Source organism: Dicentrarchus labrax, unplaced genomic scaffold, assembly GCF_905237075.1.
Source record: "Dicentrarchus labrax unplaced genomic scaffold, dlabrax2021, whole genome shotgun sequence".
Lineage (NCBI taxonomy): Eukaryota > Metazoa > Chordata > Actinopteri > Moronidae > Dicentrarchus > Dicentrarchus labrax.
Genome location: NW_026136701.1, coordinates 15,202,487 through 15,224,557, shown reverse-complemented (window position 1 = coordinate 15,224,557; position 22,071 = coordinate 15,202,487). Strand labels below are relative to the sequence as shown.

General features: G+C 39.4%; 2 protein-coding genes across 4 annotated transcripts in view; both read left to right on the top strand.

Annotated features, from left to right (window-relative positions):
• Positions 1-11,512, top strand: part of LOC127362604 (solute carrier family 22 member 23) — a 35,210-nt gene extending 23,698 nt beyond the window's left edge. For both annotated transcript variants that reach the window (XM_051398571.1, XM_051398561.1), the window contains 5 exons: positions 1,862-1,964; positions 2,763-2,998; positions 4,373-4,405; positions 5,824-5,947; positions 6,791-11,512. In XM_051398571.1, the coding sequence (XP_051254531.1) occupies positions 1,862-1,964; positions 2,763-2,998; positions 4,373-4,405; positions 5,824-5,947; positions 6,791-8,318 (2,024 nt within the window). In that variant the 3' untranslated portion in view covers positions 8,319-11,512. The remainder of the gene's footprint in view (positions 1-1,861; positions 1,965-2,762; positions 2,999-4,372; positions 4,406-5,823; positions 5,948-6,790) is intronic.
• A 3,809-nt stretch (positions 11,513-15,321) lies between these two features.
• Positions 15,322-20,173, top strand: LOC127367402 (tubulin beta-2A chain-like). 2 transcript variants are annotated; one of them, XM_051407199.1, is made up of 5 exons: positions 15,322-15,566; positions 15,992-16,100; positions 16,451-16,459; positions 17,390-17,500; positions 18,710-20,173. In XM_051407199.1, the coding sequence occupies exons 1-5, from the start codon at positions 15,510-15,512 to the stop codon at positions 19,792-19,794; spliced, it is 1,371 nt and encodes a 456-aa protein (XP_051263159.1). In that variant the 5' UTR covers positions 15,322-15,509; the 3' UTR covers positions 19,795-20,173. The 2 variants fall into 2 exon arrangements, with proteins under 2 accessions (XP_051263159.1, XP_051263167.1); XM_051407207.1 differs by lacking the exon at positions 16,451-16,459 and having other exon boundaries at positions 15,323-15,566.
• The last annotated feature ends 1,898 nt before the right edge of the window (positions 20,174-22,071 follow it).

The following is a 22,071-nucleotide window of genomic DNA, read 5'->3' as shown; positions in this document are numbered from 1 at the left end:
CTGCAGTGTAATCTTTTTTTCTTTTTTTGTTCTGCGTATACCCCAGCTGTGCTTTCCTTAATAAGCCAGATTGACAAGGTTACATCAGTTTCCTGTCTGGTTACCATAGTAACAGACCACTCCAGATGTAGCAGTGGGTGTTGAACATTACATTATGACACGTTAGAACATTCATTAATTTCATTATGGCCTGGGTGGATGGACATGACATGTTGGTGTACAGATGGCAGATGGGCGCAGGTCAGGCACTTTGACCCTGGGTTAACTGCGTCTGCACTCAGAGCCTGCCAGAGGCAAAGAGCAGAGTGAACCATGTTGTTGTTCAAAGCACATTGGATTTGTGTTAAGCTTTAACAGTGCTGTTTACTGTGGTATACTCTTCTACATATTTGTCCTGTCATTGCTTAGTTATCAATACATTTAAAAAAAACAGTGCCACTGCTTGGAAAAGGTTCAAAGAGGAACCACTCGGTGTGAAATTGACTGCACTTTCTTAGGACTTGGAGACCGTGTGCTGACACAGCATTGAGAAAAGTACATTGCCACAGACATTAATTTATCCACTCTTGTTTTTATAGTAACTGGCTGTCCCCAACCCTTACAGTAATATTTCCTATTTTAAACCGCTCAGCACTAAATGTAATGTTGGGCACTGAATGTTCTTACTGTCGCTGTAGCAGAGCAGTTTTTCAAGCCCTGAGACATGACAGATGCATACGTAACTAGTGATTAGGTCAACTTTGTGACTGGATTGATTTGTATACAGTAGATCTCAGTAGCTTTAGATAGAAGAAGGTAGTCTTACTCAGAGGTTTGGAACTGTAGCCAAGGGATCACTGGAAAGCCTGAGTGATACAGCCGGAGATAACCTTGAGGCGCTGGTGTGGAATGCTGTCACATGCCTGAGTCAACATGAACATACAGTGCCACAAAGCGGAGGTGTGTTTCTGTGGCAACCTGCAGTCTTATACAAAAACATCCACCAGGTGCCATGTCTCATATCACTTGCGGCTCCAGGGTGTTGCCCTCTAAGGCACAGTTCCTGTTCCCCTGTGAGCATTGTCATACCTGTCTCACAAAGCAGCGGGAGTCATATCTTGTGGGATGAAACGTGCTCATTAAAAATACATGTGGAATTTTCTGTGGTTGCAATAAATCAGGGGTGTCCTTGTTTGACTCTTTGTACCCAGAATGCTGTCAAACTTTCCTTTGACTTGAAAACTCCATTTGACATGATGGTATTAATCAGAGCCTGGTGGATGTAAAGGCAGACTGAAATCACCTTCTTACGGATATATTGGAATCAGTGTATATGTTGGCAGATATGCAGATAAAACATTTTTTTATATTTATTTATGTTGTTATTATGTTATTTTGATCCTTATTTTCATGTGTAAAATATATTTGTGGTGTTTTATTTGAATTTCCAGTCAAGTTGATGCTCATAATTTGTTCTCGTCTTATGTTTACTGTTACATCCTTGATAGAAAACTTAATTGTTCAACTGTAAATATCCAGCCTTAGTAGATATCTTAGTCCTTCTTCAACAAAATTGGAGGGATAGTTGTAATTGAGTATTATAGTTTTGTGTAAAAAAGGGAAACTAGGTATGAATTTTTCATATTCTATTTAAAAATAAACCAATGTAGTTTATTCATTTTTTTCATATCATATGTAAGGATGCTGCAACATCGGAAAAATAAATACCAACCAACAATAAGAATGCACTTATGCAGTGACCAAACGTCTAAGAGAAACTGAGGCAGAAACTTAGCGTGGACTATTGCACTTTATGCAAAAATCTCTTAAAAAGTAAGATATTGTCCAAGCTCTAATATTAATGTGTTTTCTTGTTTTCCAGAACTGCAGAGAGCCCTTCAAAAAAAACCTAAAAAGACGTGCATTGTGAAAATGGTCGGGACAAGGAACCTGTGGAAGAATATCGTTGTGCTCTGTGTCAACTCGTAAGTGTTTGTCTTATGTTTTGCCCCTTCGCCGTTTGGAAATGTATGCTGTTATAGTTGGGGTGTGTGTGTGTGTGTGTGTGTGTGTGTGTGTGTGTGTGTGTGTGTGTGTGTGTGTGTGTGTGTGTGTGTGTGTGTGTGTGTGTGTGTGTGTGTGTGTGTGTGTGTGTGTGTGTGTGTGTGTGTGTGTGTGTGTGTGTGTGTGTGTGTGTGTGTGTGTGTGTGGATCTGAAAACTGAGATAGAAAAGAGGGAAATGCGAGTGTGTGCTTGTACATCTGTATAGGGCGAGGCAATGCCAGTCAGACACGCCATTTTGTGCAGGCAAGATGCCACTATTAACCTGGAGGCTCCACACAGCATTGATCAGTAGCCCTCTCAATGCTTTTGCCCTTCCATATTTGTGCTGCTCTCTCTTTTCATCCCCCGTGGGATCTCTCCTCTTCTCTTCATCTGAGACCACGTTTCTGGCTAGGTAGACCCAGCTTTAGCTCTGCTTCAGCGCACGGTCCCTGACTCCCCAAGTCAGCATAAATTTTACATGAGCTGTGTCCTTATGAAACATTAGACAGCCAAGGGAGAGGGTGTGAGTGGTTGCTCACGTTTTTGTGTATGCTTTGTGGGGTGTGTGCTTGTGTGTCAGTAAGCTAGTTGTTAACATGTGCGCAGCTTTTTTGAGATGTGTTCAGATGAGAGAGAATGTCTCGTTGACTGCCATTATCCCCTAACCTATCCACTATATTCTCCATTATGTTCTCTCTCCTACCTCACCACACTGCTCTGTGTGTTCTTTACCCAGGTTAACAGGCTATGGGATCCACCACTGCTTTGCCCGTAGCATGATGGACCCCGAAGCTCAGGAGACAACCATGTTCCATAACTTCTATGCAGACTATTACACCATGGCGGGCATTGCGGTGGCGTCCTGCATGGCGCTGTGCCCCGCAGTGGGTCTGATGGGCCGACGGGGTGGCCTTCTCATGTTTATGATCATCACTGCCCTGGCATCACTGCTGCAGCTGGGCCTGCTCAATTGTGAGTACTCTATGACCAACACCGGTTATACACGAAATTGTACCCAAAGGATTCTTGAAGGATGATACCACAATGATGATGTTTTTCAGAGTTCTGGGTTGCATTAAGTGTTTAAAGAAGATTTGAAGAATTAAATGATAAGGCTGGTACTATTCTATATTTTTCTTATTGCTGACGAATCCCATGAAAAGACCAACACTGACTGATCCTACTACCAAGAACAGTCTGTGTATCCAAACCCTCATATACCTTATTCCACCAGCTCCATTGTTGTCCAAAAACTATTTAAAACATATCAATGAGCCTCACTGTTGCGCTGGTCACATGGTACGTCATTACAATGAACATGGGCACTGATGTCCAGTCCACACACAAACCCTGTTGCCAAATATGTATTAATTTATGGCAGAAAATAGTCCCCAACAAATGCATTATTACTCCTGTTCAACTAACATTAGCTAAAAAGTCAAAGCTAAAAGTTTTTGTGAATTGTTTCGCCTTTTTAAAAAGTGAAATAGTATATTTTTAACCTATTTGTTAAAGCTTATGACTGAGGGAAGCCGGGAAAGTAGTGAAAACACTTGAGCTGAGTATTATAACAATTAAATGAATACACAAAATGTAATATAATGTATTGTTTTTAATGTTTTAATGAAGCTGTAGTCAGGGAGGGACCTCTATCGTGATGGACATGACCGGCCAGTGTCCTATTAGGGCTGGGCAATATATCTGTATTGTTTATTGACTTTCGGTGCAATAATTTTATGATGATATGATAAGACCACATATTACAAAATTCTGGCCAAATGAATGATTCCAAACAAATTAAAAAGTGATAGAATAAGTTATTGCAATTTTAATTTACATGTGAGATTATATATATATATATATATATATAACAGTAGAACAACGTTAGTATAGAGTTACAAGAGTATGTTTAAAATAAACTGACTTGAGACATCTTGACCATTAGCAGTCCAAATCCTGTGTCTCATACACAACGTGCTGTAAATGCAGTGTTGTGGGGGCAATGTGTAAGGGTTACCCTTTAGTTGTTCCTGATGGAGTAGGCGAACATGATTACAAACTGCTGTTTTAGTCAATGTGTACCAAAAAGTTCTCCAGATCAAAACAGTACACAAGTCAGTTTATTCAGTTACAAATGAGCAAGACTTAATGTTTAACCTGAGTCAACACATCAAGGTTATGCTCATGTTTCATGTTCCCATTTGAAGTTGTTTATGTTGTAACAGAGTGTGGAAAAGCTGTTTTTTCCCTCTGGTTTTAATTTATTGTCTGAGTGCATGTTATGATGTTACTGCTTTGTTGTTTCTCAAAGATGCATATCTGTTTATCTCTTTCATTCTCCTCTAGTGGTGGGGAAGTACAGTGTCCATCTGAACATAGGTAGGATAATCTCTTTATTTCCATTCTTCAAATCTTGTATTTGAGTTGGGTATAGATAAGCTGATCAATAATTGAGTACTCTTGCTTGGATGTTCTTCCACTATCGCTTTTTTATCAACTTCACATTCTTTCAACGTGTGAATTGAATTGTCTAGATTGCTGCACTATCTTGATGAGGTTTTAGAAAATGTGCAGCATGCAGACAACCAGCAGTATTTCATTAGGCGAATACAAGCCTTGCAGAGACACATAATGAAGTCCTGGATGTAATTATGGCTAGCTTTTCGCTTATTTATCCCCTTTGTGTTGTAAAGGGTGAGCATCTCTGTTATAGAGCAGTCTCTTCTCATCCTCTTCATGCCATCTTCAAATGTCTTATTCATAGACTGCACTGTTATTAAACCCTCTTTGGTCTAAATGGTCCCTTTGTATGCAAGACAATTCCTCAATAACAATCAAAATAAGCACAAGTGCTGGGAAACCATACAAATTTATTCAAGTAATGTTTATTAGCACTTTACCTCGAGGTTTTCTAAATGCACAGTTTGAAATTTTTTGTTATGATTATTATTATTATATGATTATGTTATGTTATATTATTTTGTCCATATATTCCAGTTTCAGAAACTCTTGAGCTTGAGAAATAATAGATATAATCCACATTCATTTACTAATTTTATATATAATTATGTATATTTTATTTTTATTTTTTTGCTGCAGTGATACGTATGTAGTATACGGAAGCAAATAAATGCCAAATTTATAAGCAACTGAATACCTCATTTTGAAATGTGACCCCTACTGAATATTTGATGTTGAAATTTGAATCCCACTGAAAATTAACTCAAATCTTTTACTTTGAAATCCATCTTGTATGTGCTGTGAATGGCTCTCTTTCAAGACTTTAAGGTGCCTTGATTTTAAGTTTTGTTAATAAATAAATAAAAAAAGTCAAGTCAGGTCACCAGAATTCAAGATAAAAAAACTCAAACTTAATCATCTCGGCCACTGAGGATAATAAACCGGGTCTGAACGTATCAATCAGACCTCTTCTGTCCTATCAGGATACATTTTGTCAGTCACATGATTGAAGAAAGAAGTTTAGGTAAGCGACTGTAAACCTCCAACACTGGAATTTTCTGGATTTGTGAATACAACAAGGTTTTTCTGAAAACAGCACCACTAGAAAAATAAAAATGATAAAATATACTTATGTACATTTTTGAAAGAAAAATATTTTATTATAGTAATATTTGGCAGGATTACAATTTATGTAAGTATTCGGTAGTGGTTAGGCTTAGGTTATTTCACAATGGGGTATACACTTGCTTATAAAAATGATTTACATGTCCAGCACTATTTTTACAGATTACACAGGGTACTGAGTGCAAATTGTGTGTCTCCTGCTTTGTCTGCAGATAACTCAGGTACGATGAATAAGCACTTCTCCATCGCCTTCTCCATCATCGGCATGTTTTCCTCCCACGCAGTCAGCAACTTGAGCATCTTCTTCTGTGCCGAGATCACACCCACTGTGATCAGGTAAGCCCACCAAAACACTGGAACTGTATCTTTTTAAAAGTGGACGACATATTGTGGAAAATGAGGTTTTAGTTTTGAGAGGAATGGAATGGCTGTGCTTAATGTATAGCTCTTGCTTTGTCATTACAAATCCACGTAATTAGTCCACCATGTGATCATGTTTGCTCTGGTATGTGTATGTAAAATGATGAATGTCATCGATTTAAAGGTAATGGGTTGGCGAGCATTACAGATATTTGAAATATTATTTTTACACCTGTTACATTGTCCTGATTTAGTTTATAATTCAGTTGCTACAGTGGTTGGTTTCTGTCACATACTCCTGCAGATGGATTAGCTGCTCCACCTCCTGTTAAAGAAGGGTATGAAATTATTGAACTGCTAGAAACAACAGCCTCTCACAGTTCAGTGTCAAATGTAATCCATGTGCTAATGTAATCCTTGTACAAATTAGCCATTCCCTCTGAGAATATATGACACAGCACTGGATGTTTGTTATCTGGGGTTATGTAAAGGGTGTTGTTCTGCTGACAGTGCTCCAAGCGCGCCCTCTGGTGGTGAGCTGCATGTGTAGAAGAGGGCATTTGGTGGTACTGCAGCACTCTCTGCTGCTGTTTTGATAAAATGGCAGTGATAAGTCAAAAATAAGAGTATAGCTAAAAATAAGTGCCTTCCTTCCAAAAAATGGTTTAGGCGACAGTTCTTATAGGCATATAGTTGATGATTTACTTTAATAGCCGTGAACTGTCTTCCCCTTTGGGAGGTTTATGAGGTTTTTTTTAGGTATGTGTGATCATAAATCCTAAATCGTACCAGATGATAAAATTTTTTGTCTCACCACAGGGGTGGCGGTCTGGGCCTGGTCCTGGCCAGCGCCGGCTTCGGCATGCTGACGGCTCCCATCATGGAGCTCCACAATCAGAAGGGCTATTTCCTTCACCACATTATCTTTGCCTGCTGCACTCTCATCTGCATCATCTGCATTCTCCTGCTGCCTGAGACGCGCTACCAGCCCCTCCCTGAGACCCTGGCTGACGGCGAGAGCTACACTCGTCAACCTCTCCTTCCCCCGAGGAAACCTGGAGAACAGCGCCTCTTGCTGCCCCAATCCGAGAGCAGCAGGGACTACACCAGGGTGCATGACACGCCGCTCCACGAAGCAGCTACCACCGTAGTGTCCACCATGGACTCCACCGCTTCTTCGGCTGTCGATTTGACCGCCCCATCGGTCGGCGATATGTCCGCTCCCATGTTTATGGAGGTGCACCCTGGCAAGCCTGAGCATAAAGACCCCAACGGTCATTCCGTTTCATCTTTATCCACAACCCCCATCACAGCCCTGGGTAAAGACGGGGCCATACATGCCAGTAAAGAGCGTCTTCTGTCTTCCACTCCTTTACACAAAGCCTCATGTGTTACAGATCCACTTTTAGCCGGTGCCGAAGAACCTCCAGCGATAGTGGTGGATTCTGTTGAGCCACTGACGGATTCTGACATTCCTGAAATGAATGACATTGGTCCTTCACATACAAAAGAGTCAGCCACTTCACTGGACTCCTCCACTCCTCCTGTTCCTCAAACTGTGCCTGCCTCCTTATTGATCTGCACCACACCCATTATTGAACCCCTGCCTAGCGCCACATTAGAATCCCCCAACCCGCTTGGGAATGAGATAGACAGTATCACCCCAGAATTTGACCCACCTTTGCTAGAAGACACTCATGCCACTTTAGCAGACTCCCCTACTCCATCTATGCATGACAGTCCCCCTCCATCCCCTACGCCCTCTCCTGTTCCCATGACAAACATTTCCACTGACCCTCCACCCCCCACTGGCGCACACTCTGACATTCCCACTCAGTTAGAAATAGTAGACGAATCTACATCTACGCCTTCCACTAGAAACTCTCCCATACCTCCTGTCATAGACTCCAAACGGTCACAGTTAGACTCTACCTCTCCCTGTGTTAATGATATATCTCCTCGCTCCCCTACTCCTCCTAGAACAGTCACCGTTTCCCCTTCACCCACTCCTCCTCCACCCACTGACTCAGGCCATATGCCCTCAGCGGACTCTTCCACTCCCCCTATCATAGATATTGTTAATACCACTGCAGCGATTCCTACCATTCTCCCGGTCACAGACATTGTGCACACCTCCACAGACATTGTTCAGCCTACGCAGGATTCAGCTGCTTCCCTTGGCATAGATTTAGTACCAACTTCCATCACGGATTCAGGCTCTACAGAAGCAACTCTCCCCTCTCTAATGGACTGCACCGTCTCCTCCCCCATAGACTCTGGTGTTGTTTCCGTCAGGGACAGTGCCAGCACAGAAAACAACACCGTCAATGGCGTGGCATCATCCTGATCCATTGTTGCAGACAGGAAAAGAAGCTTTATGTTTGCCGAGGAAGCAGCCCACGCCACATGAATGACTGACTATGAAGGGGGGCGCGAACTATGCTGCTCAGACTTACACTCAATGGAAGACTGTTCCCACCTGCAGTTGAGTAGACATGTCTTACAGAGCCGCTGTACGTTTCTCAATGTCCCCTCTTCCTGCATTTAGCCAATAAATGAGACCACGCAAGTGAGAGAGTGCCAGAGGCTGGTTTGTGACAATGTGACAGTATCTTCTGCTCTTTTTGAATGTCACTCGGAAATCACCAGCCTATAAACTACTTTGATGTAAATGAATGGGAAAATCACTGTCTGTCATTTCTAAAGAGACTTATAACTATACCCACAATCACTGAGAGGACTGATGAAAAATGCAATGATGCTAAAAAAAAAAAAAAAAAAAAAAAAAATCAAATTACTGGTACTTTTGCTCTAATGAAATGCCCGTCAAACATATTTGTATGAAAATATCGCCTTACCTGTATGGACAAAAAAATCTGAATGTTACAAAGTATTTTTTGCCGTTACAAAGGTAAACAATCCAAATTAGAGTGATTTTTCTAAATACAACGCCAAAAACTACTCTGACCAAAATTAAATGTAGACATAGTGCCAAAAAATTAGTTTTAATACAGTATTTGCCTGTTTGGGGAAATACTGTTTAGTGCAGTCCCCTGCCATAGACTGTATGTGGATTAAAGTGAATCAGATGAACCCTGTTCCAAAGTGCAGAAATACAACATAAAAATACAATTGTTTTTCAAATTGATAAAAGACTGAAATGCTATATCATCATTTGATAAATTACACGTGAGAGACGAGATTGAGACTGCCGAACGGCTTTCATCAACACGTTGTGTGAACAGCGATATTAGAGAAAAGAATGACCCATATTTTGTCGGTCTGAAGAAAGTTTTATTTTTCCAATCGTTTCAGTCAATGAAATCTGTGGTATGCAAATGCTTTTATTTGTAAATGTGATATTGTAAGTAAATGCATAATTAGTTGTTGAGCTTGATTCAATCTTTTTTTTTTATAATTCGAAGTATTATTTTGAATAATCTCCCATGGCGTGACCTTATTGTACAAACCTATACTTCATTCTGACAGTATTTGTGGCACCTCAACGTGGTGGCACCTTATTTTTTTGCAGTTGGGACAAAGCATGAAAATAATTGTGAACGTGTCAGCAAAACAAACTAGAAAACCTTAAAAAGACACAAAAACTATTTTTGAAGTGAAACCAATGGATGAAAATGTTCAATATGATTGCCAACTGTCACAGCATTGCTAAACTTCAGTGTGTTTTCCAAATCATGTTCTGGCATTAACATAGTGTATGCATGTCAATGTGTTCATACATTCACATGCACAACTAAGTTTACCTTTAAAAAAAATGCAATATTTCATATATTTGTCAAATTTACATTTTAAAATACAGGTCAAATCCTTATTTCTAGGTAGATTAACCGATTCACATGTTCTTGAATTGAGAGACTCTTGCTTATGGAGGCACTTTCTGTTCCAAAGCCTGTGTCCATGTGTGGACAGCATTGTACTTGACTAAATACTGTGTGTAACTTAACTGTTGTAGTTACATACTTAATGCATTAGAGGTTGGAATATTTGTCAGAGGAAGATGTATGATTACGGCTAGACCACTGTTTACAACAATAATAATACAAATAATAATAATAATAATAATAATAATAATAATAATAATAATAATAATAATAAAAAATAATAATAAAAAAACAGTAATAATAATAATTACACTTACACAAGAGCCAACTCAATGATGTCTTGTCATTTCAAATGTGATAAATCTCTCTCACACTCATCATATTACATTTATCGAGGGAGTATTGGTGATCTATTAAAGTGTCATTCAGGAGTCAAAGACAACTCCAGACTTAACAGAACACCTTCTTGTGGTACTTATGTAGAACCTTAGAGGTACTTTACTCACCACAATTCTCTTTTGCTTTTAACCAAGTGCACTGACGAACATTACATATCGTTTGGTATGTGAATGATTGAGCAAACCTGCCTGTGGTTGTTTTCCTCAAATGGAGCTTCAATCAAACTATGAAAGCTCTATTTTTGATTGATTCAGGATGATCTTTTAGTAGATCATTGAATCAACAAAGTTCCATTTAGTGTAAGATTCCTATGAACATTTAACAAATGTACAACATACATACATAACAACATGCGTATGCCATGCTGCTAAGCCTCAAAGCACAATGTCCTGCAATCATGTGATTTCAAATTTGGTGGAGCTTGGCGTCTTGACAGTAAAGAAAAAAGGGAAAATGGAGTGGGATTTTGAATATAATAAACACACAATAACTTTTGCAATAGACCCACATGTAATCTACTTTGTGAAACAGGGTGTTGCCACTGGATTTAATAAGGAATTCTTGGCATCTGCAGTAGAGAGTGGGTTAACTGCAGTGGTCAGTATCTTCACATTACTCTGAATCCTTGTTGTCTGTGAGTGTTGGTCTCTCTGTCTGTGTGCGTATTGCAGAAATTGAACTATGTATCGCCAAAACCCAATGCAACACCAGTGTAAAGACAGTAATTCAGCACAATACATCCAGTGTCTTCTCTGAGATCTGTTGCTTCCATTTTCACAACTCCCATGCAGCTATTTCACAGCGCTGATTGGAGCTATTACACCTGTAAGCATTTGGTTTGACTTTATTTGGAGTAAAAATAAAAAGTCAAAATTAGTAAAAAGCAATCCACAGCAATGTTAGCACCAGCGATAACGTGGACTAGAAGACGGTGACCGGTGGAAAAGCAAAAAAAAGAAGAATGGGTTATGCCTTTGTAAATAGTAAATGTGTTGGAGACACCCAACCTCAATAAGATGAAGGATCATAGATCATAAAATGGATTGATGAATAGTTCTGAGCTTGGTAGATGAAAGTCTCAGAGATATGAAGTCCCCAGTGTACACATTTCAGGTTTTGCTTCTCTCAACCGTGCGACTCAGAATCTCTTAATGAGAGATATGAATGAATGTAAAAACCATGGATTGTACCACTTATAATTTCCGATTGTTTGGTTTCATTTTGTTTTTGTTTTAACAGACATAATGCACTTGTATATAAGCCATACCTGTTGTTAAATAAACCACTATTTATTGATCAACCATGGATATCAGTGAGTCTTTAATTTCTTTATATTTTATGGATTCAAGTTGAGAGCAATAAGCCCAAAATCACAAATCACAATTTGCCTCAGGGGGCTTTACAATATGTTCACCATTCAACACCCTCTGTCCTTAGATCCTCAATCTGGGTAAGGAAAATTCCCCTGGAAGAAACCACAGAGGAGGTTACATAAAATGTAGGTGAAGAATATGATCCAGGAGGACGATGAACAATGAAGGTGTCGCTGAATGGGACCTGAGCCATATGACCTCTTCAGCATAGAGACCTGTTGGTGGACAGGCCACAGAATACATGGATTTTATTAAAAGTAGGTCCCCAGCATAAAAAACAAAACAAAAAACAGTCAAATATTTCCACTGCAGACTGGATGCCTTGTATCGAAAGAAAAAAAAATGTATAAAAAAAGCAGGGAGTGTATGACATAGTCATCCAATAACGTTTCAATGGGTTTCTAAAGGCACAAGGGTTGTAGGCAAGGCTGGATCACAATTTTTTGGGTGAAATGCATCACTAAAGTACCATTAAGAAGGCTTAGAGTCCATAGCCATGATAGCTATTTAGGCAGAGAGATGCTTTGAGCTACATGCTAACATCAGCATGCTAATATGTTCATGATGGTATAATGTTATCCATGTTCACCACAGTGTTAGCATGTTAACATAAGCCACTTACGTCTAAACACAAGGTGAATCATTAGTTCTGCAGATATTTTGTCATAAAGCTTTGATAATGGCTCTAGATGAAAAGTTTATGGAATCACCAAAGTTATTACAATTCATCCTAAGGGGAATATGATCACTGTAAATCCTAACAACACATCTTAATAAAAGAAGTAAACTAACTTAATCCTACCAAAAAGTCAGTCACTCATTCCCATGAATTTAACCCAATGTAAAAATGTATTGTTTAACTAATAACTCAGTTGTTTTGTGTACACTTAAATTTGCGCAGTATTTTAAGTATTGGTGATTTAATTACAGTTTGTTGCATTGAATCATTTTCTTTATATCATTACAAAATTGGACGCCCCAAAGTCCCAAAATTAATTGGCTACCATTTTTATAAGTGATTAATTGTAAATTGTTTTTTATCATATGTCAGCTGTGTTGACAGGTAATGTAATTTTGCTTTAGTGGATGTAAGTTTCTTTTAAGTGGTAACATTTGTATACAAAAGATGCAGTTATGGTTTGGTCTTACTTTATTGAGATAAATAACCCATTTTAAATAAGTTAAAAGAAATACTGCATATGAATATAATATATTTGCTAGTTTTAAGTTTAATGAACCCTTAGATGCACAAGTGACTGGACCCTACACTCTTCCATAAGTGTTTCAAAGTGGTTAAGAATAATAATTTGTATTATATTTTGTATTATATTTTGGTCCACACAAGAATGATTACATGTATGAAATATTTTTTTATTTTTCACTTTTTCAACATTTTTAACATTTTGAAAACATTTGAAAACATTTTGAAAATTGGAAAAGAATCAACATTACAAAATTACACAACAGCAATAGAACAATGTCATTGTCATTTTGTGTGTGTGCGTGTGTGTGTGTGTGTGTGTGTGTGTGTGTATGATATTTCAGATTCCAGTCAAATCCCATAACTGCCTCTTCATCTAGCATCTGTAGGACCATTTCAACTGTACACCTAGCAGCCATGACACCTTGGATGAGAAAACATAAAAGGAAGAGAAGGTTTTGAATGACAAGCAAACCTATTGATAAATATGTAGCTATATAAATAAATGCACACACGCATGTACGCACACACACAGACACAGACACACACACACACACAGACACACACACACACACACACACACACACAGACACGCAATACAGTAATATTAGCTAGCTTGGTTAGCTAGCTAGTTCCTCAAACTATAAAATAGGCAAATTTGATGATAGATAAGAAACACATACTCTGTCACACAGTTATCATGAATGACACACACACACACACACACACACACATTTCTGAGGTAAAAATTGAAGATAATACATGTATCAGATATTGCTGTGTAAAATAACCTTCTTAAGTGGTGACACTTATGATATACAGTCACAGTTGATAAGAATCAAAGGTTCCCATGAAATCCCATGAGAAATGAATGCGGGTCATTTTTGACCCACTGATGGAAGCTTGGGGTAGTAATACAAAAACTACAATTTCGTAAAATGTATAAAAGGTAAGTAAAAAATGTACATGGCATGATATCAATAACATGTTTTTTGAGGAATAGCTGGAATATGAAACGATAACAACTTTTCATTACAAAGATATTGCAAGAAAATGACCTACTTACGCATCTAAGGGTTACCTGAATGAAATTGGTTCAATTAACTTAAGTTACCCAAGTCACCTTAACAATAAATACTTGAGTTACTTGTACTCAAATGATATATTGTTTCATGCTTAAATTGTTTGAGGTAATAAACTTAAACAGTTTAAGGCAGTGGTTCCCAACCTTTTTCCTTAAGGGACCCCTTTTCTATCATTTAGTAAACTGATGATCCCTGACTAAGTGACACATATTATGGATATTCCATATTATATTTGAAACTGTACAATAAACCCAAATTGTGAACTCAAGAAAGATGTGAGTAATTTGGATGAATTTTGAGCAGATTATTCCCTATTTAGGGAACTTTTCCTACAATTCTCTGACTATATTATGTACTTTATTTAATATTTTTTAACAATCATACATACCTACTAAGCTTTTTTTAATATATATATAAATTCTGTGTTTTCTTGTACTTGATGTTGGCCATTGTTCTATTAGACAATTTACTTTACATTTAGTTTTCTTCCTGGAAGCGAACCAAATGTTGAGATATATGACTTTATATTTTAGAAATTTTCTTACACCCCTTAAAATCAAGAAGGCCTTGCGACCCTGAAGCTTTGGCAATCCCTGGTTTCCTCAAGCAATTTGAGTTGAACTAACTCATCTGGTTTTACACTGAATGTCTTTACCAAATTTCACTTCAAATCACAAATATGAACTTCATGGTGCCACTAAAAGAAACTCCAGGGTGTCACCATTAGGATTCATCCTCTTGGGACCATGAATGACTATAGATTTACTTCAGTCTGGATTAAAGTGGTGGACCGACCCACAGACCAAAGCTAGCATGGCTAAAAACTAAGGGCCCTGACCAAGATGGCTCCTGCTTTTAACCAAATGTTGAAGACCTGTCTGACAGAGGGCTCTATGGTAAAATCTAACATTTCGGTTGATATTATACAAGGTGCATATTATTTAACAAAATTGTGGTTGATTCGGTTTATTACAACCAAAATGGGGATGCTGTGAGTGGGGTATTGGGTGGTGGGTGTGAATTAGCCGAGTGGCATTTTCTCAACTCATGGGAGCAGTTGCATTATTCAAACTAAAACATGAAAATCTCATATAATCTCATATATATCATAAAAATGAGTTTATAGTCAAGTTTATTTATTCAATTCCTCATTGAAATGATCAAAATATCAAATAATATTTTATCAACCTGGAGTTTGAAACAGCAGGCTGTTTTGTACACATGTAGCAGTTGCTCCTAAACATGGCTTGGTTCTGACTGAATCAGCAGTAAGTAGAACTGCAGCCTTCAGTATTACACTGATAAATGCACTGATAGGTTTATAGAACAACCTCAGGACAGCGAAAAAAAGGCGAAATTTTTCCTGCGTAGGACAGGGTAATGTTGGAGATGATGCGGCATGATCCTCTGGTCCACTGCATCAAACCGGGGCGCTCCTATTGGCTGACAGGGATGCTTGGATGCTGCGCTGTGTGAAACGTCATCTGACCAACAGCACGTTTATCTATCTCGCCGGCTCAACACCCGTCCTAGAAATGAGGCAAGTGCTGATTTTGAGAAACACAGCGGCAAGAGACTGAAGACTGGAAGCCGGCGAAATCGAGACAGGACACTCTCTGCCCGCATCCGCAGCGCATCATGAGGGAAATCGTTCATATCCAGGCTGGACAGTGTGGAAATCAGATCGGGGCGAAGGTATGAATATTATCATTTCATTTAGGATGGGGGGTAAATTAACGAGGTGATTGTAATTTTAATGCGGAACTCCACGTGTTATTTTCCAGGGATTTTTTTTGTTGATTCATCTATAGACTCGGGTCATGTAGCCTAAAAGTTTTGTTTGGCGTCTCATGGACAGAAATAAATATTTTTTCAAATAAAGTTTGAGATGGATCATGTAATAGTTGTTTATACAGGCTTTGTGCAGGGTGCGGTTCAGTCTGACAGGGCTTTGCTCCCAGTCAGCGGCTGCAGTGATGTGGCCCCCCTCTGCTGCGTGTCATTTTCTCAGCAGATGCGCAGTTACTAAAATAAGGCCTGACGCACACGCTTTAATTCGTTTTCACGCCACGTTTTGTTGATGCATGACCCCAAACAATTAATATCTGTCCCCCTCTTAGTTCTGGGAGGTGATAAGTGATGAGCATGGCATCGATCCCACTGGTAGTTACCAAGGTGACAGTGACCTGCAGCTTGAGAGGATAAATGTCTACTACAATGAGGCATCAGGTAAAAAGAAATGTTTAAGTTTTTTTGTAAATAAACCATATGTTTGCATCTGAATAATGTACCACTAAATGAAGCTTTGTTTCCATTGCATATTAACCTTGCATGACCTTATGCTATAGACCTCATTTGAATGCCACAGTATACTCATGTCACTAATTTAGCTGCAATGGGAAAGTAGGTCCCACCATGAGTGCAGGGGAAATTAGGACAGTGAATCTGCTAAAATCTCTCTCTCTTTTTCTCTCCCTCTCTCTCCCTCTTTCTCACTGCCTCTCTCACTCTCTCTCTCTCTCTCTCTCTCTCTCTCTCTCTCTCTGTCTCTCTCCCTCTCTCTCTCTCTCCCTCTGTAGGGAGTACAGGTATCTGCAGTCTCTGTATAGTTGACCCTGAGCTCACTGTGCATTGGTCTCACCTCAGCATCTGATTTTATTTGGCGTGGCATGTTGAAGGTCATTCCAAATGCATCGCGTGTCATTCCTCACAGCTTCTGGGCACTGCCCGGTCAAACAATGATCATACGGCTCTGTGCCTAGTGCTTCAGCCTCTGCTGTCAGAGAAGGACAAGTCAGTGCTAATCTCAATCCATGATTGAGATCAAACCCTTCCCACTCGTCTGCAATGGATGACTGAAATGCTTGCCTAAACAACATATCTACTATTAGTGTCTACCCATATCCTATATCCTAGCAGCAGGCATTATTGATTATTTGTTTCCATGTTGCATGCTGGCATCAGTGTCACCTACTGGGTGACTATTGCATGTGGATTGAATGAGGATCCCATAAGTTAACAGACTGGCAGATGTTTACTAGCAACATTAAAACTTATGTAGACAAGACAATGAGAGAAAATAGGTATGGGCAGGGGAAGACTGCATCTTTGTTTGAATGGACTCTGCAGAGCTCAGCACTTCGAAAGCCCCACTGGTCTAGAAAAAGCAGTGCAGCATGATGAGGCCATTTGCTTGCAAGAAGGGTTACAGACAGAGAGGGTGGAGCAAAGACACAAACAATAGAAGGCACTATGCAGTCTTTAAATATACAGCTTGATGAACAGACTGTAGTATCCTTTAAACAAAATGCTGTTTACCTAAAAGATTACATTCGCAAACAGCACTGCTGTATTAATATCAATCAGTAGACTTAATTTGGAGAAAAGAGTCACGTTTTATCCATGGTTCACTGCAAATGTTCTGACATCATGCACAGGGAGACTGTCGATATCTTAGTCCACCCTCCCATCCTTTACCTCTCTCTATCCCTCTATCCTCTGCTCTTTTTCATCCAAAGGCAGCAAATATGTCCCCCGTGCTATTCTGGTCGACTTGGAGCCAGGAACCATGGATTCAGTTCGCTCCGGCCCATTTGGACAGCTATTCAGGCCTGACAACTTTGTCTTTGGTGAGTGGACAATAAAACATGGTGTCACCACTCATCCTGAACCAACTGAACCAACTGTGTCAGCAGCTGCTGTCACATCCTGTAAAGCTATGTTTAGTTTCACCTGAGAGCACCGCACAGTACTGTATATTCCTAGCACAAAGCTTCCGCAGCCTCTCAGTGATGTGCCAGGAGTGTGATGCATTGTCCATGCGCAGCTGTGACAGCTCACAAGGTGACTCAGCAAAAGAGAAAGGAGATGATGCTGCAGTGTTGGGCAGCAAGTGAGGATACAGGGGCCAACCACAGGATGACTCTCCGTTTTTCCTTATTAGAAAATACACAAACAGAGTTACTGTCTTTAGGCTTTTTTGATAATATATGTCACTAATTCTGAACCAAAGAATTATAGCTCACCACGTATATCATTTACCATGCATATAACTTAAAAGAGCTAAAGAACAAATGTACATCTATTAATGGCTGCACAAGTTCTTTACTTTTTTCTCATTTATAACATTTATAATGAGACATTTGGGTGCTTGGTTCTAACAATCTATACTTCATAAAGGTTGTAATGAATATGTTGTAACAAATGGGTTTCTTAAAGGTTATTTCATGATATATTATAGCTTTATAGATAAGTATTTCTAATATCGTAGACATTAAGAAAAACAACATTTGGGTTGCCAGCTTGTAAACATTAAGAGTCTTCAGCCATGCTAGCAGCTCTGTGAGGCTGTCCTTGCGAACAGCAGTATTTTGAACTAAATGCTAATATCAGTATGTACCAACAATGACAATGTTAACAAGTTGATGTTTCGCAGATATGATGTTCACCATGAAATGTCTTGTTGTTCAGTTGCATGAGTTTCTCAGGTACTATAAACCAAAGTATTATGCAAATTTAAAATTTGACCTAATGATGGCGCTAGATAAAGTCAAAGTTATCACAATTTATTTAATTGCAATTCATCCAGTAGTTTTTGAGATATTTAACTAAAAACCACAAAGGTAAACCTCCTGGTGACGCTACAGGAAACATTAGGGGATTACCGAAGTCATTAGAATACACCCTCTGGGGACCATGAATATTTGAACTTTTACGGCAATCGATCAATAAAGACATTAGTAGACATTATGATACTATTATATAGTATGCCTTAGCAGAAAATGCTACCATTATTTGTCCAACATGATTTGTTTCTAAACATGACATGCATCATGCAGGTCAAAGTGGAGCAGGAAATAACTGGGCCAAGGGTCACTACACCGAGGGAGCTGAGCTGGTGGACTCTGTCCTGGACGTGGTGAGGAAAGAGTCTGAGAACTGCGACTGCCTCCAGGGCTTTCAGCTCACACACTCACTGGGTGGGGGCACAGGTTCAGGAATGGGTACACTGCTCATCAGCAAGATCCGTGAGGAGTACCCTGACCGTATCATGAACACCTTCAGCGTCATGCCTTCTCCAAAGGTGTCTGACACTGTGGTGGAGCCCTACAACGCCACTCTCTCTGTCCACCAGCTAGTGGAAAACACAGATGAGACCTTCAGCATTGACAATGAGGCCCTGTACGATATTTGCTTCCGCACCCTGAAGCTGACAACACCTACCTATGGAGACCTCAACCACCTGGTATCAGCCACCATGAGTGGGGTAACAACCTGTCTCCGCTTCCCTGGCCAACTCAATGCTGACCTCCGTAAGCTGGCCGTCAACATGGTGCCCTTCCCCCGCTTACATTTCTTCATGCCAGGCTTTGCGCCCCTCACAAGCAGGGGCAGTCAGCAGTACCGTGCCCTCTCTGTGCCAGAGCTCACACAGCAAATGTTCGATGCCAAGAACATGATGGCAGCCTGTGACCCTCGTCATGGACGCTACCTCACTGTGGCAGCCATCTTCCGTGGCCGTATGTCAATGAAGGAAGTGGATGAGCAGATGTTGAGTGTGCAGAACAAGAACAGCAGCTACTTTGTTGAATGGATTCCCAACAATGTCAAGACAGCCGTTTGCGACATCCCTCCCCGTGGCCTCAAGATGTCCGCCACCTTCATTGGTAACAGCACGGCCATCCAGGAGCTGTTCAGGAGGATCTCGGAGCAGTTCACAGCCATGTTCCGCCGCAAGGCCTTCCTCCACTGGTACACCGGAGAGGGAATGGATGAGATGGAGTTCACTGAGGCCGAGAGCAACATGAATGACCTGGTTTCTGAGTATCAGCAGTACCAGGATGCCACTGCTGATGAGATAGGTGAATATGAAGAAGATGAAATAGAGGATGAGGAAGAAGTCCGCCAAGATGTTCGCCACTGATTGTAAAACACTGACATGACACTCTGAGTGACCCAGTCCCTCAAAATATTAATCGTTGTTGGACAAGAGCAGTGAGATCATAAGAAGTATGCTAGAGATGCAGATGTTCAACTAAATATTGCAGTGTGCACATCATGATGAAATATGTCTGTTTAGCCAAAATTACATTGCATATAGATAAGGCTTCTACTGACAAAGATCATGAGTGGTGTTAGAACCTCAAAATATGCAAGTACCATAGTAATTGGTTTTCCAAGTCATGCTTTGCCACTATCAAAAACAAGTGCAGTCTTGTCCTAAATACAGTTTTGTAACATTTACTTCAACATGCATTCACTGTCTCAAGTCTCAAATAAAAACTCCAGTCCTGTCAATAATACTGTCATGTCATGTTTTTATTTGATAGATATACAGGTATAAATGTAAGTAAAGGTGAAATTGATCTTCATTTATCACAATATAATTGCTTGTTTTAGTTGTTCTATGCAATATTACATATAGATCCTCTGTATACAACCCTGTCTTCTAGAAATTACATTTGTATATAACCAAATTCTTAATAATAATTACATTGTATTGACAATGTAGTACCTTCCAGGATTATGTTTAGAGACAACTGCTTGAGACATCCTTTGTTACGGGAGAGATCTAGTGATATTTATATTTTTATAATTGTCAACAAATCCCATAAAAACCCCAAACACAAAACAAAACAACACAACACACTGAAGCTATCTATACTATCAGGTATTGTATGTGTATCAAAAACCTGATAGCTTTGTACCATCCATCGTAAATAATTTAAAAGCTATCAATGAACCGCCCAGCTGACATGTTCCTTCATTACAATGAACATGGGCATTGTAGTGTATTTTGAGTCAGTTCCATATACACAGTGCAATATATACAGGTGCTAGCGTACCAAATCCACAGCTGAAAAATAGTCCCCAGCAAATGCAATGTTTATTCCTTTTTGAGTATAGCTTTTGCTAAAACTAAGTGTCAAGCTGTTTAGGAAATTACTTATAATTTTAATTAAGACCATAGGAAATAATAGACTTGGGTGAGTGTCACAGAGACAACCGCCTTGTAGTTTTTTGTATTTTTATGGAATTTGTTGACAGTTTGTTAAAAAAAAACATGTACAGAGACAAACAGCAACCTCTATCAGATACATTTAGCAATTTATGAAATTTAGCAACTCTTAAAAGAATCTTCCTTTATGGGAGGCAAGGAAGTCTTGATCCTTCGTGTCATTCTACCAATATGTGTCAGACTGACACAAATAAACAGGGAGGAGCCCAGTGACAGTTAAATAAATAAGTCTGTACAGAAAAAGCGGAGAAAGAATTTCAAAACACACATTTATCACAATTTCAGCTATGTAATCTACGGAGTACGGAGCCCCCGAGGTGACATGAGAAAAAAAAAAAAAGTGACGAGAGAAGAAAAAAAAAAAAATTGAAATAAAAAAAAAAAAAAAAAAAAAAAAAAAAAAAAAAAAAAAAAAAAAAGCATTGCGAGATCTTGGCTTTGAAACTCGAGATCTCGACTTTGTAACTCGAGATCTCAACTACATATATACAGCGCCCCCCGTCCGGACCCCGGGGCCGTGGACTAAGTGCTCGCTGCGTAAAAGGCGTCAGGGGTCTGCGGCGAGGTCGGCAACCCACCCGACCCGTCCTGAAACACGGACCAAGGAGTCTACTTGCCACATAACGCACGCGGGAGTCAGAGGGTGAAGCAAAACCCCGGGGCGCAATGAAAGTTTGAACTCGAGATCTCGACTTACAAAGCCAAGGTCTCGCAATGCTTTTTTTTTTTTTTAATTTTTAATTCTTTATTTTTTTTTTATTTGAATTTTTTTTTTTTCTCGTCACTTTTTTTTTTTTCTCATGTCACCTCGGGGGCTCCGTAGTAATCCACACCATGAAGCTGATATGATGCTCAAGACATTTGAGCACACAGAAAGTGGCTGTTAAACTATTCAAGTGTTGACATATGTTATACTTCTAGCCACACCCCAGTCATGGCTGTGAAAGCAAGGCATTTCTGTTTGACAGATGATGGAAAAAAACGTGCTTTGACATGACTGATGGCCAAAAGAATAAATCTTAGACAAAATGAGATTGTATTGGAGAAACAGGAAAAAATTTTCATACACAGCCGACTTTTCAGTCTTAAATTTGATGTAAATCGTGATGTAAATCTTCTCCTCTTGTTTTGGAGAAATTAAGAGCAAAAGCAAATATTAATTTAAAAAAACGTATCAAAGAA

Coding starts and splice junctions, on each gene's coding strand:
- LOC127367402 (XM_051407199.1), top strand. CDS start 15,510: ATGAGGGAAATCGTTCATATCCAGGCTGGACAGTGTGGAAATCAGATC. Junction 15,567..15,991: donor GAAATCAGATCGGGGCGAAG/GTATGAATATTA, acceptor TCCCCCTCTTAG/TTCTGGGAGGTGATAAGTGA. Junction 17,501..18,709: donor GCCTGACAACTTTGTCTTTG/GTGAGTGGACAA, acceptor TGCATCATGCAG/GTCAAAGTGGAGCAGGAAAT.